Source organism: Mustelus asterias, chromosome 6 (genome assembly GCF_964213995.1).
Source record: "Mustelus asterias chromosome 6, sMusAst1.hap1.1, whole genome shotgun sequence".
NCBI classification, from domain to species: domain Eukaryota; kingdom Metazoa; phylum Chordata; class Chondrichthyes; order Carcharhiniformes; family Triakidae; genus Mustelus; species Mustelus asterias.
The window spans coordinates 12,959,019-12,972,396 of NC_135806.1; the positions used below are offsets into that span (position 1 = coordinate 12,959,019).

Consider the following 13,378-nt stretch of genomic DNA (forward strand, 5'->3'; position numbering starts at 1 on the left):
ACATTTTAGTCTCCTCATAGAATCCTTATAGTTCAGAAGGAGGCCATTCAGTCCATCGAGGCTGAAGCGACAACAATCCCACCCCACCCCCGTAACCCCATATATTTACCCTGTTAGTCCCTCCGAAACTAGGATCAATTTAGCATGGCCAATCCACCTAATCCGCACATCTTTGGACTGTGGGAGGGAACTGGAGTGCCCGGAGGAAGCCCATGCAGACACAGGAAGAATGTGCAAACTCCACACAGACAGTGACTCAAGACCGGGAATCGAACCCGGATCTTTGGTGCTGTGACACAGCAGTGCTAACCGCTGTGCCACTGTCCCCTCTCTCCTCCGCATCTTTTAGATTATTATTGCAGGTTGTATTTTTACAGAGACAGCTAATGGGCATGGTGGCACAGTGGTTAGCACTGCTGCCTCACAGCGCCAGGGATCCGGGTTCGATTCCAGCCTCGGGTCACTGTCTGTGTTGAGTCTGCACGTTCTCCCCGTGTCTGCGTGGGTTTCCTCCGGGTGCTCCAGTTTCCTCCTACTGTCTGAAAAACGTGCTGGTTAGGTTGATTGGCTATGCTAAATTGCCCCTTAGTGTCAGGGGGTAAATAAGTAGGGTTATGGGGATAGGGCTTGGGTGGGATTATGGTCGATGCAGACTCGATGGGCTGAATGGCCTCCTTTTGCGCTGTCGAGATTCTATGTTTCTATTCTATGAGTCCTGATCTGAATCTCTCCATCTGTGTCCTCTGCAGCCCTGACATCCGGGTGGACGCACTGATCAATTGGGTTCAGATGCAAATTGAAAATCCAAGCATACGCAGAGTGTTGGAGATTGGGAACAATAGGCACAATGCTCCAAAATCTGCACTGCACCCTGAAAACTTCTAGTTGCCTTAGTTTCTTGCTGTAAGAATAATTGAGCGAGAAATGCAATTGTTCTTTTTTTTCCATTATTGTTCGTGCAACAAGAAAGAGATTTAGAAAGTGTGCAATCAGAGAAAATGGGCTTAACCAGTTATTGTGAATTTCCCTACAGTGAGTGGAATACGATTTTAATGGGAGTAGGGGTGGTTGTGTTGAAGCTGATAGCTTTCATTGAAAAACCCCAAATTCCTCTTGCGAATTGGCTATGGAATATAAGATAAAAGCAAATTACTGCGGATGCTGGAATCTGAAACCAAAAGAGAAAATCTCAGCGGGTCTGGCAGCATCTGTAAGGAGAGAAAAGAGCTGACGTTTCGAGTCCAGGTGACCCTTTGACAAAGCTAAAAGGCAGAGAAAGTGGGAGATATTTATACTGCAGGGTGAGGGAATGAAAGATGAGTCATAGCCAAAACAACAAGGAAGGCTGCTAATGGCAGCCCATAGAGAGAACAATAGGTGTGAATGACCAAAACGGCAGAGAAGCTGAAATCAGAGAGTCAGCTGTGACAGATGAAGATGTGGGGGGAGGTTGGGGAGATGGGTGGGAGAGAGGTAAAATGGAGAAAAAGGGGGAAAGGGGAAGCAAAGGGAGAGAAAGGTAAGGAGAGGGGGGATAAAATAGGGGGGAAGAGTGGGGGGGGGATGAAAAATAAAGACAATAAAGAAGTAAAAGGTAGAGAAAACAGTTAAAAATGAAATGAAATGAAAACAAAAGGGTCGAGGTGGAGTAGAGCTAATCATCTGAAGTTAAATTCGATGTTGAGACAAGAAGGCTTAGACTTGTTCTAAAGTTGTCTACATCTAAATGAAACAGCATATGAATGCTGTTCTAAGTTGGGATTCTCCAGCCCTTCCCAATGGCAGGATCTTCTGGTCCCACCGAAGGTGACCAGCCCCACCTCCTCCCCGCGGCAGGTTCCCCGATGGCGGGACAGGCGAGCCATGCGAATCGCTGTCGGCTTCAGTGGGACCAGAAGATCCCGCCGGCAGCCAATGGCAGGCCTCCTCCACCATCGGAGAACACGCCGCGGGGGGAATGGAAAATTAGGAAATCTAAACATGGGTTGTATTTCTTGAGCTTAGAAGGTTATTGGTTCATTAAATGGGATGTGTAAAATGATAAAAATTGATTCAATAAAGTAGAGAGAAGCTACTTCATTGGGTTGGGGAATCTGGGAGAAGAGAAGATGGATATTAATTTTATGACTAAGCAACTCAGGATTGAGAAGTGGAAATACTTTTTCTCATAATTATCAGTGGAAATGTAGAAATCTTTCCCTCAAAAAGCTGTGGAGTCCATTCAAATGTTCAAGAATTAGATGGGTAGATTATTTATTCGGTAAGAGCGTAGAATCATAGAATCCTTACTATGCAGAAGGAGGCCATTCGACCCATTGAGTCTGCACCGACTCTCTGACAGAGTATCTTACCCTCTCTCCTTCTCTCTCCCCGTAACCCCACACATTTCTCATGGCCAATCCCCCCATCCTATACATCTCAGGACACTAAGGAGCAATTTAGCATGGCCAATCCACCTAACCTACACATCTTTGGACTGTGGGAGGAAACTGGAGCACCTGAGTATAAAAGTTGGCAAATTATGTTACAGTTATATAAAATGTTGGTTAGGCCATATTTAGAATAGTGTCCAATTCTAGTCACCACACTGCCAGGAGGCTTTGGAGGGAGTACACAAAAGGTTTACCAGGATGTTGCCTGTTATGGAGGGTATTAGCTATGAGGAGAGATTGAATAAACTGGGATTGTTCTCCCTGGAAAGACGGAGGCTGAGGGGCGACCTGATAGAAGTTTATAAAATTATGAGGGGCATAAATAAGGTGAACAGTTGGAAGATTTTTCCCAGGGCAGAAATGACAATCACAAGGGCGCACAAGTTCAAGGTAAGGGGGGAAAGGTTCAGTGGAGATGTGCAGGGTAAGGTTTTTACACAGAGAGTGATGGGGACCTGGAATGCACTGCCAAGTGAGGTGATTGAGGCAGATACATTAACAATGTTAAAGACTTATCTGGATAGGCACATGAACAGGCGGGGTACAGAGGGATACAGGCGGTTGGTTTAGGTAGGATAACGCGATCGGCACAGGCTTGGTGGGCCTGTTCCTGAGGTACTGTTCTTTGTTCACCCAGAGGAAACCCACGCAGACACGGGGAGAATGTGTAAACTCCAAACACACAGTCACCCAAGGCTGGATTGAATCTGGGTCCCTGGTGCTGTGAGGTGGCAGGGTTTTAACCATTATGCCACCGTGCCACCCGAATCAAGGAATATGAAGAGAAGTTAGACAAATAGGGCTGAAGTACAAATCAGCTTGGACATAATTTAATAGCAAATGGTCTACTCTCATTCCCAATTTGTCCTAAAAAAACTGGCACTGAATAGCTAACTTACTGATTTATGTTTAACAAAATTACATCCGGATTACCAAATTTGTCACAAATTAAAATTATAAATTACATTTATTTTTGTGTTGCCTGTTTAAAATTCAGCAATTGTTTCTTAACTCCTTACTTCGCAAAGGCCACTGAGAAACGATTGATTATTGTTTCTTCTTTTCGGCTGGTGTTTGCTTCCAGACAGAAGTATGCGCCTTGTCCCAATATGTTTCCACTCAGTTAAATATGGATCTTTTCCATTTACTCCCCTATCTCCACATTACCGGGAGACAGATTTTGGATTTGATCAAATTAATTAATTAAGTTTAATTAATTAAAATTACACTCTGGGAGGTACCTTTTCCAGTCACCATCATAATTTAGCTGATCGGATAAGAGAATGTAGAATGTGGCCTTAAGGCTTGTTAACTTTGGGTTCAACTGTAGTTGGCAATGCACAAACATACGGATCCCCACTGTTAGTGTCAGAACAACTCATGCCCCATGTTTCACTGGCTGCTTTCTGCCCAGTGTTCCCTCATTCCCCCATGACACTGAAGCACTGAGATAAGATCGAATGGGTGTGAACACTCTTTCCATAACTTTCCCAACTGACCATTCTTCATCGGCACCATGAATAGCAAGTTTTGGCAGATTATCGTGGATAAAGGGGGAAATCATAGCCAAGTCTGGTGTTATCCAATCATTAAGAATCAGGGAAGATACCCACCCCTCCAGAGACCAGGTTTGACCTTGCAATGAGTAGTGCTATGGGATTACCAAGATAGCTACCATTTTAGAATCATGTAGTGACTTTTTCATTTGGACACTTCTGCCATAGAATCAGAGACTTCATACCACATGATTTGTTCCCCAAATCAATGCAGAAAATAAATCAACATATATATATATATATAAAATTCCAATTTTTAAAAATTTCTTTTACTGATTTTTGAATTTTATTTTGCATTTAGGTCTGACGGTGAAATATTGTCATTGAATGGTAGCCTGATGAACTTGAAGGTATACAAAGCAAATGTTTTGGGCCCATAATGTCAGCACTTCCTCCGCCCAAATCCAATGCTGGCATGTCTTGTACACCAAGGAGCACTCCATTCATATTGCTTTTAAAAAAAAATGACTTCCATTAAAAAGAATAGCCCTACTCCCTCCCTCCCTCCCTGCTTGCATTCAACTTCGACCATCTCGCCCCAGCCCCTACCCTATCCCTACGTCCAAGCCCTCCCCCAACCCACCTCCCATCAAGACCCTCAGTATTTTGCAACACAATCTGCACTGATGTGAGGGTTCATCGACAGTTGTTTTTTTCTCCCCCCCCCTCCCCCCACAACCCCCCCCAACCCCATGTGGAAATCCACTGGTGCTTTTTGTGGAGACCTCCACCTTCCGAATTCTTCTGGACTGGTAAAGTTTTGAAACAAAATATTTGAACGATCTTCCCTTTCACTCGACCAAGCCGTTTACCAGTCAGATTAAGTCATCAGAGATGTGCAACATGGGCTGTCATTTAAACCACACTATTGAAAGAAGCCCAGTGTTCACCGGTGCTTCCCCCATTTAAATTCAAGGCACGGGAGCCACGTAAGCAACACCAAATCTCCACTTTCCATGATAAACCATTTTTTTCTGTGTGTTGTAACAACAGCGGTTACCAGCTCCCTGGCCGTGTGACATTCCAGGGAGCGTCATCCAAGGGAAGATTTAGCCCCACAATGAGCAGACAGCTTAAAGGTTTCTTTTATTCCATGAAGTACAGCCTCTTGCTGTTGGCTTTTTTTTATATCATCTTCATGTTGAACCTCCGCGTGCCTCCTTGTTCAGTGTCAGCTGCGGCGCCATTGGACTTGCGAGGAATGTATTCAATGTCGATGTTGTTCTTGTGCTTGCCCTTCCCCCGGCTCCACACAAAGAGCAGCAGGAAACAGAACAACACCACGCCAAGGAAGGTGAAGCAACCCATGGCCGTGGACACCAATATAGTCTTGAGATCCAGCGCGACTGTCATGTGCACGTGCGTCCCGTTGGAGTGGGTGTCATTCAGATCGGTCATGTACAGAGAGCTCCTGTTCCCAAGCAGGTTCTCAGAAAGCCCCTTCACCAGTAAGGTCGCGGAGAAGGTGTCATTGCCAGCCGCGTTACTCGCCACGCAAACGTAGACTCCGCTATCCTGGACCTGGGTGAACTTGAGTTCCAGCGTTCCATCTCCCAGCACCGTGGCCCTCCCGTTTGACTTGAGGGTGATCAGCCTCCGGCGTGGGGATTGCCAGGAGATAACTGGGAGGGGGTCGCCATCAGCGCGGCAAATGAATTGGGCCACCTGGCCTTCATCAATCATCAGGTGCTGTGGACTTTTGTCTCGGATCTGGGGTTTTTGACAGGTGAAGTAGCCGGGCAGGTAAAGGTCGTTGAAATCTTGGAATCGTTTCCCCCTGATGCTCTCCGGAGAGGCGCAGGTCGGCTGCTCCTCCGAGAACCTCAGCACCTTCCTTCTTTGCAGGATCCACAGCAGCCGGCAGTCGCACGCCAGTGGGTTGTGGTCGATGCAGAGCAGCTGGAGGTTTTTCACTGTCTGAAACGCGCTCTCCTCCAGTGTGTCCAACAGATTATGGGACACATTCAGGACCCGCAAGCTATGCAGCCCTTTAAAGGACCGGGGCTCGATGGTGAGCAACTGCGCCCTCACCAGGTGCAGTTCCTGAAGACGTATCAGGTCCTGTAGCATACCCGATTCGACAGTGCTGATGGGGTTGTAGGACAGATTCAGGTATACCAGGTAAATCAGGTGCTTGAACGCCCCATAGGGTATGGCGGACAGGTTTGTGTTTGTGATGGACAAGGAGGTGAGGTTGAGACCGTGCAGGCTGTTGGCAGGTAACACATCCAGCAGGGGCCAGTGATCGATCTCCAGGTGTCTCAATCGGTATAACTTTTTGAAGGAATACGCGTGGATGGCATTGATGTGGAGGTGGCACAGCCGGAGGCGGATGAGATTGTGAAGGTGAGACAGTGCTTCCGTTGGCACCGCCGTAAGGTTGCATTTCTCAAGAGTTAGCTGCTCAAGTGCCAGCAGCCCGCTGAAGGCGCGATGTGAAATGTAAACCAAATCATTGTCCCCCACTTCAAGAGACTTTAAGTTGCGTAAGTCCTGAAAGGTGTAGTCCAACAAAATGACTATTTTGTTCTCGCTGATGTCCAACATTGTCAAGTTAGACAATCCAGTAAAAACACCGAGGGGAATCAGTTTTAGGCGGTTGCTTCTCAGGCGTAGGGAGCGCAAGTTAAAAAGATTACTAAAAGATCCAGGTTCCACAATTGTGATGATATTTTCACTAAGGTCTATTACTTCCAGTAAGGTATATGATGCAAACTCATCAGGATTGATGTTCTTTAGCTTATTCTTGCTCAGGTCCAAAATTTTGGTTTCGATAGGGATGCCCTCAGGGATCACAGTCAAGCGTTTGCGATGGCAGGTGACGGATTTGCTCTGCGCAGCGCACTCACATCGTGCTGGGCATCCCATTGCCGACCCAGTGAGGACAATGATCAGAGCCAGGCCCAGGAACGGCTGCCAACACGATATGGCCGCCTGAAGCATGACTTTGCCGATGCAGTCCACCATTGCGTCAAGGGCCTGCGACAGAGAGGGGACAAGAATGAAAAAATAAAACTTAGTTATTCAAACTTTACTCAACATGCAACTGTTAGCACCACAAGAATGATTCTGATACAGTTTGTGAACAATACAAATTTTGGACTGCAGCCAATACCATGGCAGCTCAGTGACAAAGAAACATAGAAACTAGAACAAGGAGTAGGACATTCGGCCTTTTGAACCTGCTTCGCCATTCATTTTGATCATGGCTGATCATCAAATTCAATATCCCGATTTCCCCCTTTCCCTCATATCCCTTTATCCCTTTAGCCCCAAGGGCTATATATAATTTCTTCTTGAAATCACACAACATTTCAGCCTCAACTACTTTCTGTGATGGTGAATTCTACACATTCACCACCCTCTGGGTGAAGAAATTTCTCCTCACCTCAGTCCTAAAAGGTTTACACCTTGTCCTCAAACTACGACCCCCAGTTCTGGGCACCCCCATCATTCGGAACATTCTTTTCGAATCTAAACTGTCATAGAATCATAGAAACCTTATAGTGCAGAAGGAGGCCATTCAGCCCATCGAGTTTGCACCGACAATAATCCCACCTAGGCCCTATCCCCAGAACCTCACATATTTATCCCGCTAATCCCTCTAACCTTTTCATCCCGGGAGACCAAGGGCCAATGCACCTAACCTGTGCAATCTTTGGACTGTGGGAGGAAACCAGAGCACCTGGAGGAAACCCACGCAGACACGGGGAGAATGTGCAAACTCTACACAGACAGTAACCCAAGCCAGGAATCGAACCCAGGTCCCTGGAGCTGTGTGGCAACAGTGCTGACCATGCCTGACCCTGTTAGAATTTTGTAAGTGTTTATGAAATCCCATCTCACTCTTCTAAACTCCAGTGATTATAATCCAGTGACGTCAATCTCTACCATACACTTCTTTCATTTATCGGAGTTGATTCACAATAACAACTTGTACAATAGCAGGACCTAAGCAGTGTAACGCTGAACCTTCCCTGTGATTCGGACTGGATTTCTGTCTCTTTTTACATCCTAATACTTTTTCAATCTCTCTGACGTAACACATGAGGAGACTAGGCTGAATTCAACTCATTGAGACATGATTTGCAGTGATATGGATGCACAAGGCAAAAAAATGTTATTGGATCCATTTAGGGCCATTGGTAAAACTTCTGTTATAATGATATAAAACTAAGCAAATCACAACGTCACCCCACGTTGGTGAGTCACCTTACTTCAGTCAAACAGAATAAACCCTTCAGCACCTTGTCCCATGGACTAAGGTGGAAGCACCTCTCCTTACAGTTTTGGCTAAGATTCCATCCTCTCCAACTCCCACCAACCGCCCCCACCGGGCGTTTCCTGCTGGCAGAGGCAGCTCACCATTGATTACCCGCAGGATCGTCCGGTCCAACTAAAGTTGACAGCATTTCATCTGTCTGACCTGTCTTCGTCTGTCTGATCTGTCCCACTGCCAGGGAACCCACCAAAGGGTTGGGGGGTCACTTTTTGCAGGACTGGAAGACCCCACCGGCAGGCAGGTCTGGAAAATCCCACCCATGGTTTTTTCAGCTGCCCGATTGGTTGTGTACTGTGCTGTTTTGAAAGGTCCTTCCTCTGCCTTGAATAGGCCTCTATCTCAGCGATTCCCTTTTTCACAGGCAGAGAGAGATCAGAATGGATGGGCGGGGATTACAATTAGCCAAAGAAAAGCTAATGGATCAACTAATTGCACAGTCAGAGAGGAAAACAACTTCTGGTGGTCATATTGGCCACCTTTTGTTTGATCCCGGAATCTCATCCCAACTTGGACTTGAAATACAGGTACTAGAGTAGGCCATTCAGCCCTTCAGGCATGTTCCGTGATTCAGTTAGATCCTGACTGATCTATATTTCAACTCCATTGCTCTTCATTGCTAGAGGGATGGAGTTTAAAAACAGGGAGGTTATGTTGCAGTTGTATTAGGTGCTGGTGAGGCCACACCTGGAGTACCGTGTACAGTTTTGGTCTCCTTACTTGGGAAGGATATATTGGCATTGGAGGGGGTGCAGAGGAGATTCACTAGGTTGATTCCGGAGTTGAGAGGGTTGGCTTATGAGGAGAGACTGAGTAGACTGGGGCTATACTCATTGGAATTCAGAAGAATGAGGGGAGATCTTACAGAAACATGTTAGACTATGAAGGGAATAGATAAGATAGAATCAGGGAGGTTGTCTCCACTCGCAGTGAAACTAGAGCTAGGGGGCAGGCATCAAAATAAGGGGGAGGAGATTTAGGACTGAGTTGAGGAGGAACTTCTTCACCCAAAGGGTTGTGAATCTGTGGAATTCCCTGCCCAGTGGAGCAGTTGAGGCTACCTCATTGAATGTTTTTAAGACAAGGATAGATAAATTTTTGAACAGTAAAGAAATTAAGGGTTATGGTGAGCGGGCGGGTAAGTGGAGCTGAGTCCACGAAAAGATCAGCCATGATCTTATTGAATGGCGGAGTAGGCTCGAGGGGCCAGATGGCCTACTCCTGCTCCTAGTTCTTTTGTTTTTATGTTATCCAGCTTGATGCTGTAGCTCTTTGAACATGCATCTGCCGAGAGAAATGAACCCCATTGAGAAACATAGGGGGATAAAGCAACTCAAGACAAACATTTTCTCGTCAACGAAATCCGCCCTCAGAGAAAATTATGAAACACACATGGAGAAGGCACAGTCATCCAGTTTAGGTCACTGCCATTGCAACTCTGACTCACACACAAGTTTGGAGAAAGGTAGTCAATCATAGAATCTCTACACTGCAGAAAGAGGCCATTTGGCCCATCAAGTCTCCAACAGAGCATCTTACCCAGGTCCTATCCCCGTAACTCCACATATTTAGCCTGCTAATCCCCCTAATCTACACATCTTGGGACACTAAGGGGAAATTCAGCATGGCCATTGAACCTAACCTGCACATTTGGGAGGAAAGCAGGGCAACCCTACACATAAACGGGAAGAACATGCAAACTACACACAGACAGTCACTCAAGGCTGGAATCGAACCTGGATCCCTGGCGCTGTGAGGTAGCAGTGCTAACCACTGTGCTACCATAACTTCAGAGTTAAGTTACTAATCCATATGAAGAGTATGATGCTTAGAACAGGCTAATATCACTGAAGCCGAGATAGGATTAAGTGCTGACCCAAAGTGACTGTAAAAGTGTACAGAACCATTCAATTTTAATGAAGACATGGAACAAGTGAAAACATTCATCTGTTTGTGAACAATAAAAAAATATAGATTTTTTTTCTTATATGAGAAATGTTGGGATTTAGACTGATTTCCAACACTTTCACTTTCTCAGGAGGCTAAGGAAATTTGGCATGTCCGCTACGACTCTCACCAATTTTTACAGATGCACCATGGAAAGCATCCTTTCTGGATGTATCACAGCTTGGTATGCTCCTGCTCTGCCCAAGACCATAAAAATCTACAAAGGGTTGTGAACATAGCCCAGTCCATCACAAACCAGCCTCCCATCCACTGACTCCACCTATGATTCCCGCTGCCTCGGAAAAGCAGCCACGAAAACCAAGGACCCCACGCACCCCGGTCATTCTCTCTTCCACCTTCTTCCCCCGTTAGGAAAAAGATACAAAAGTCTGAGATCACACACTAACTGACTCAAGAACAGCTTCATCAGACTTTTGAGTGGACCTACTTCATATTAAGTTGATCTTTCTCTATGACTTTGCTATGACTGTAACATTACATCCTTTCCTTCTCCTCTAAGTACACTATGAATGGTATGCTTTGTCTGTACAGCGCACAAGAAATACTTTTCACTGTGTCTCAATACATGTGACAATAATAAATCAAATCAAATCTAACTCAATACAAAAGGTGGCTTCCATAAATAGACTTGTCTCATCTATGTTTAAAAACATACAAATGTAATAATTGGGTTAGTTTGCTGCAGAATTACTCTCATCCCTTTGATTTAGTCATGACCACACCTGAATTGTGCATGAACTTCTTACAACATGTTTTATTTGCTGAGCGAAAACCACATCACAATGTTAAAGATGTCCTTCAGGCTAAGTGATCAGTTAAATTTATTACGCAATTTAAGTCACACAGAAGCAAACAAAATGCAGCAGAAAATGTATGCAATAGGTTTTGGCTTGAAAGGCCAATTAACATTTTCTTCAGCACACATGTAGCTTGGAAACATCATGGAGGTTCCAACAGCCTGAAGAAATCTAAAGCCGAGGCTGGGGGAATCATAAGCGGTTGGGAGAATCTGATTAGATTGGAGAAAAATTTAAAGATGCTTTCTTGTCTTTTAAAAATATTTCTCTGGGCTTCATGTTCACGAATCTTGTGGCTTTTATTTGCATCAGTATCCATTTAAGCTTGCTGGTTCTGATGAAGTGATAGACATGCTAGCCACAGGTACATTGCCGTTGCATGACAAGTTTATTCATTAATAAATCATTGTTGTCTCAATTAATTGTGCTTGACTAAAACTGAAAGGCAGTATTTATTGACCATTCTTACTTCCCCATAGGGCATTAGGGATCAATGAAATAGCATGGATTTAGTGTCAAAGTATGCCAAGCCAGTAGCAATTTCTCTTCCTGAAGCACATCAATGAGTCAGTTGATTTAATCCAGAAGATGTATGTTTTTTCTGCTGCTTGCCACCAGGTTTGTTGAATTGAATTTGATTTCACCACTTGCCATTGTGTGACCTGAACTTGCGACCTCTGTTCAGCGAATACATTGGCTTATTTATCCAAGATGTGGAGATGCCGGCATTGGACTGGGGTGAGCACAGTAAGAAGTTTCACAACACCAGGTTAAAGTCCAACAGGTTTATTTGGAATCACGAGCTTTCAGAACCCTGCTCCTCCACTCACCTGATGAAGGAGCAGTGCACCGAAAGCTTGTGATTCCAAATAAACCTGTTGGACTTTAACCTGGTGTTGTGAGACTTCTTACTTATTTATCCAATAATAGTATTCCATAAGCAAGTACTTCTTCATAGTTAAGTTACACATAAACCAGGTCAAGTTGTGAATTTCTAATGAGCACGGATTAATGATACTACAAATGTAAATGCTGATGTAAACGGCATAACATTTATGCAATAAAAATTAAGTATCTTTTCTACAACGCTAAAATTAAATAGAACTTTTAAAGTAATCATTGGACATAACATACTGAGGGATCGAGGCATACAGGTCCACAATTCCCTGAAAATAGCAACACAATTGGATGAGATGGTCAAGAAGGCACATGGCATGCTTGCCTTAAATCAGGGCATAGAGTATAAAAATTGGCAAGTCATGTTGCAGCTGTATAGAACGTTAGTTAAGCCACATTACCAGAAGGATGTGGGGACTTTGGAGAGGGCACAGAAAAGATTGGACAAACTTGTTTTTTTTTACCTGATAGAAACTTACTAAATTATGAGAGGCATGGTTAGAATGGATTGAGTATTTTTCCCAGAGTACAAATGTCAATTACTGGAGGACATAGGTTTAAGGTAAAAGGGGGAAAGTTTAAAGGAGATGTAAGTTTTTTACAAAGAGGGTGGTAAGTTCCTGGAATGCGCTACCAGAGGAGATGGTGGAAGTTAAAGTTTATTTATTAGTCACAAGTAGGCTTACATTCACACTATAATGAAGTTACTGTGAAAATCCCCTAGCCGCCACACTCCGGTGCCTGTTCGGGTACACTGAGGGAGGATTTAACACAGCCAATGCACCTAACATGCACATCTTTCGGACTGTGGGAGGAAACCGGAACACCCGGAGGAAACCCACACAGACACAGGGCGAATGTGCAAACTCCGCACAGACAGTGACCCAAGCTGGGAATCAGACCTGGATCCCTGGTGCTGTGAGGCAGCAGTGCTAACCACTGTGCCACAACAGCAACATTTAAGAGACATCTTGACAGATACATGAATAGACAGGGAATAGAGGGATGCAGACCACGTAGAGGCAAAAGGTCTTTAGTTTAGAAATGTATCATATGTTGGCACAGGCTTGCTAGGCCGAAGGGGCTGTTCCTGTGCTGTACTGTTCTTTGTTCTTTATATGGGGGTAGATTTTTTCGCACTTGGGTTATTAGTCTGATGTGAATTGGGGTGAGCCTTTTGCCTACTGTACCGCACCTCTGTGAGCTGGGAATCTCTTCCGACAGAATTTCATAGCCTTTACAGAACAGACACAGGCCACTTAGTCCATGTGGTCTGTACTTATGTTTAAATTCTACACAATTGTCCACTGCCATACTTCATCTAATTCTACTGACATATCCTCCCATTCTTTTCCCTCCCCTGGTCTTCGATAGCTTCCATTTAAATGCTACTCGCCTCAACTACTCTTTGTGGTTGCAAGTTCCAAATTCTAACGTTCTCTGGGTGAA

The 13,378-nt window shown here is 44.8% G+C and overlaps 1 protein-coding gene across 1 annotated transcript; it reads right to left on the reverse strand.

Moving 5' to 3' along the window:
• Positions 1–5,113: 5,113 nt before the first annotated feature.
• lingo2 (leucine rich repeat and Ig domain containing 2) lies at positions 5,114–6,970 on the reverse strand. Its single transcript, XM_078215332.1, has one exon. The coding sequence runs from the start codon at positions 6,953–6,955 to the stop codon at positions 5,114–5,116; it is 1,842 nt and encodes a 613-aa protein (XP_078071458.1). The 5' UTR covers positions 6,956–6,970.
• Between the last annotated feature and the right edge of the window lie 6,408 nt (positions 6,971–13,378).

Coding starts and splice junctions, on each gene's coding strand:
- lingo2 (XM_078215332.1), bottom strand. CDS start 6,955: ATGGTGGACTGCATCGGCAAAGTCATGCTTCAGGCGGCCATATCGTGT.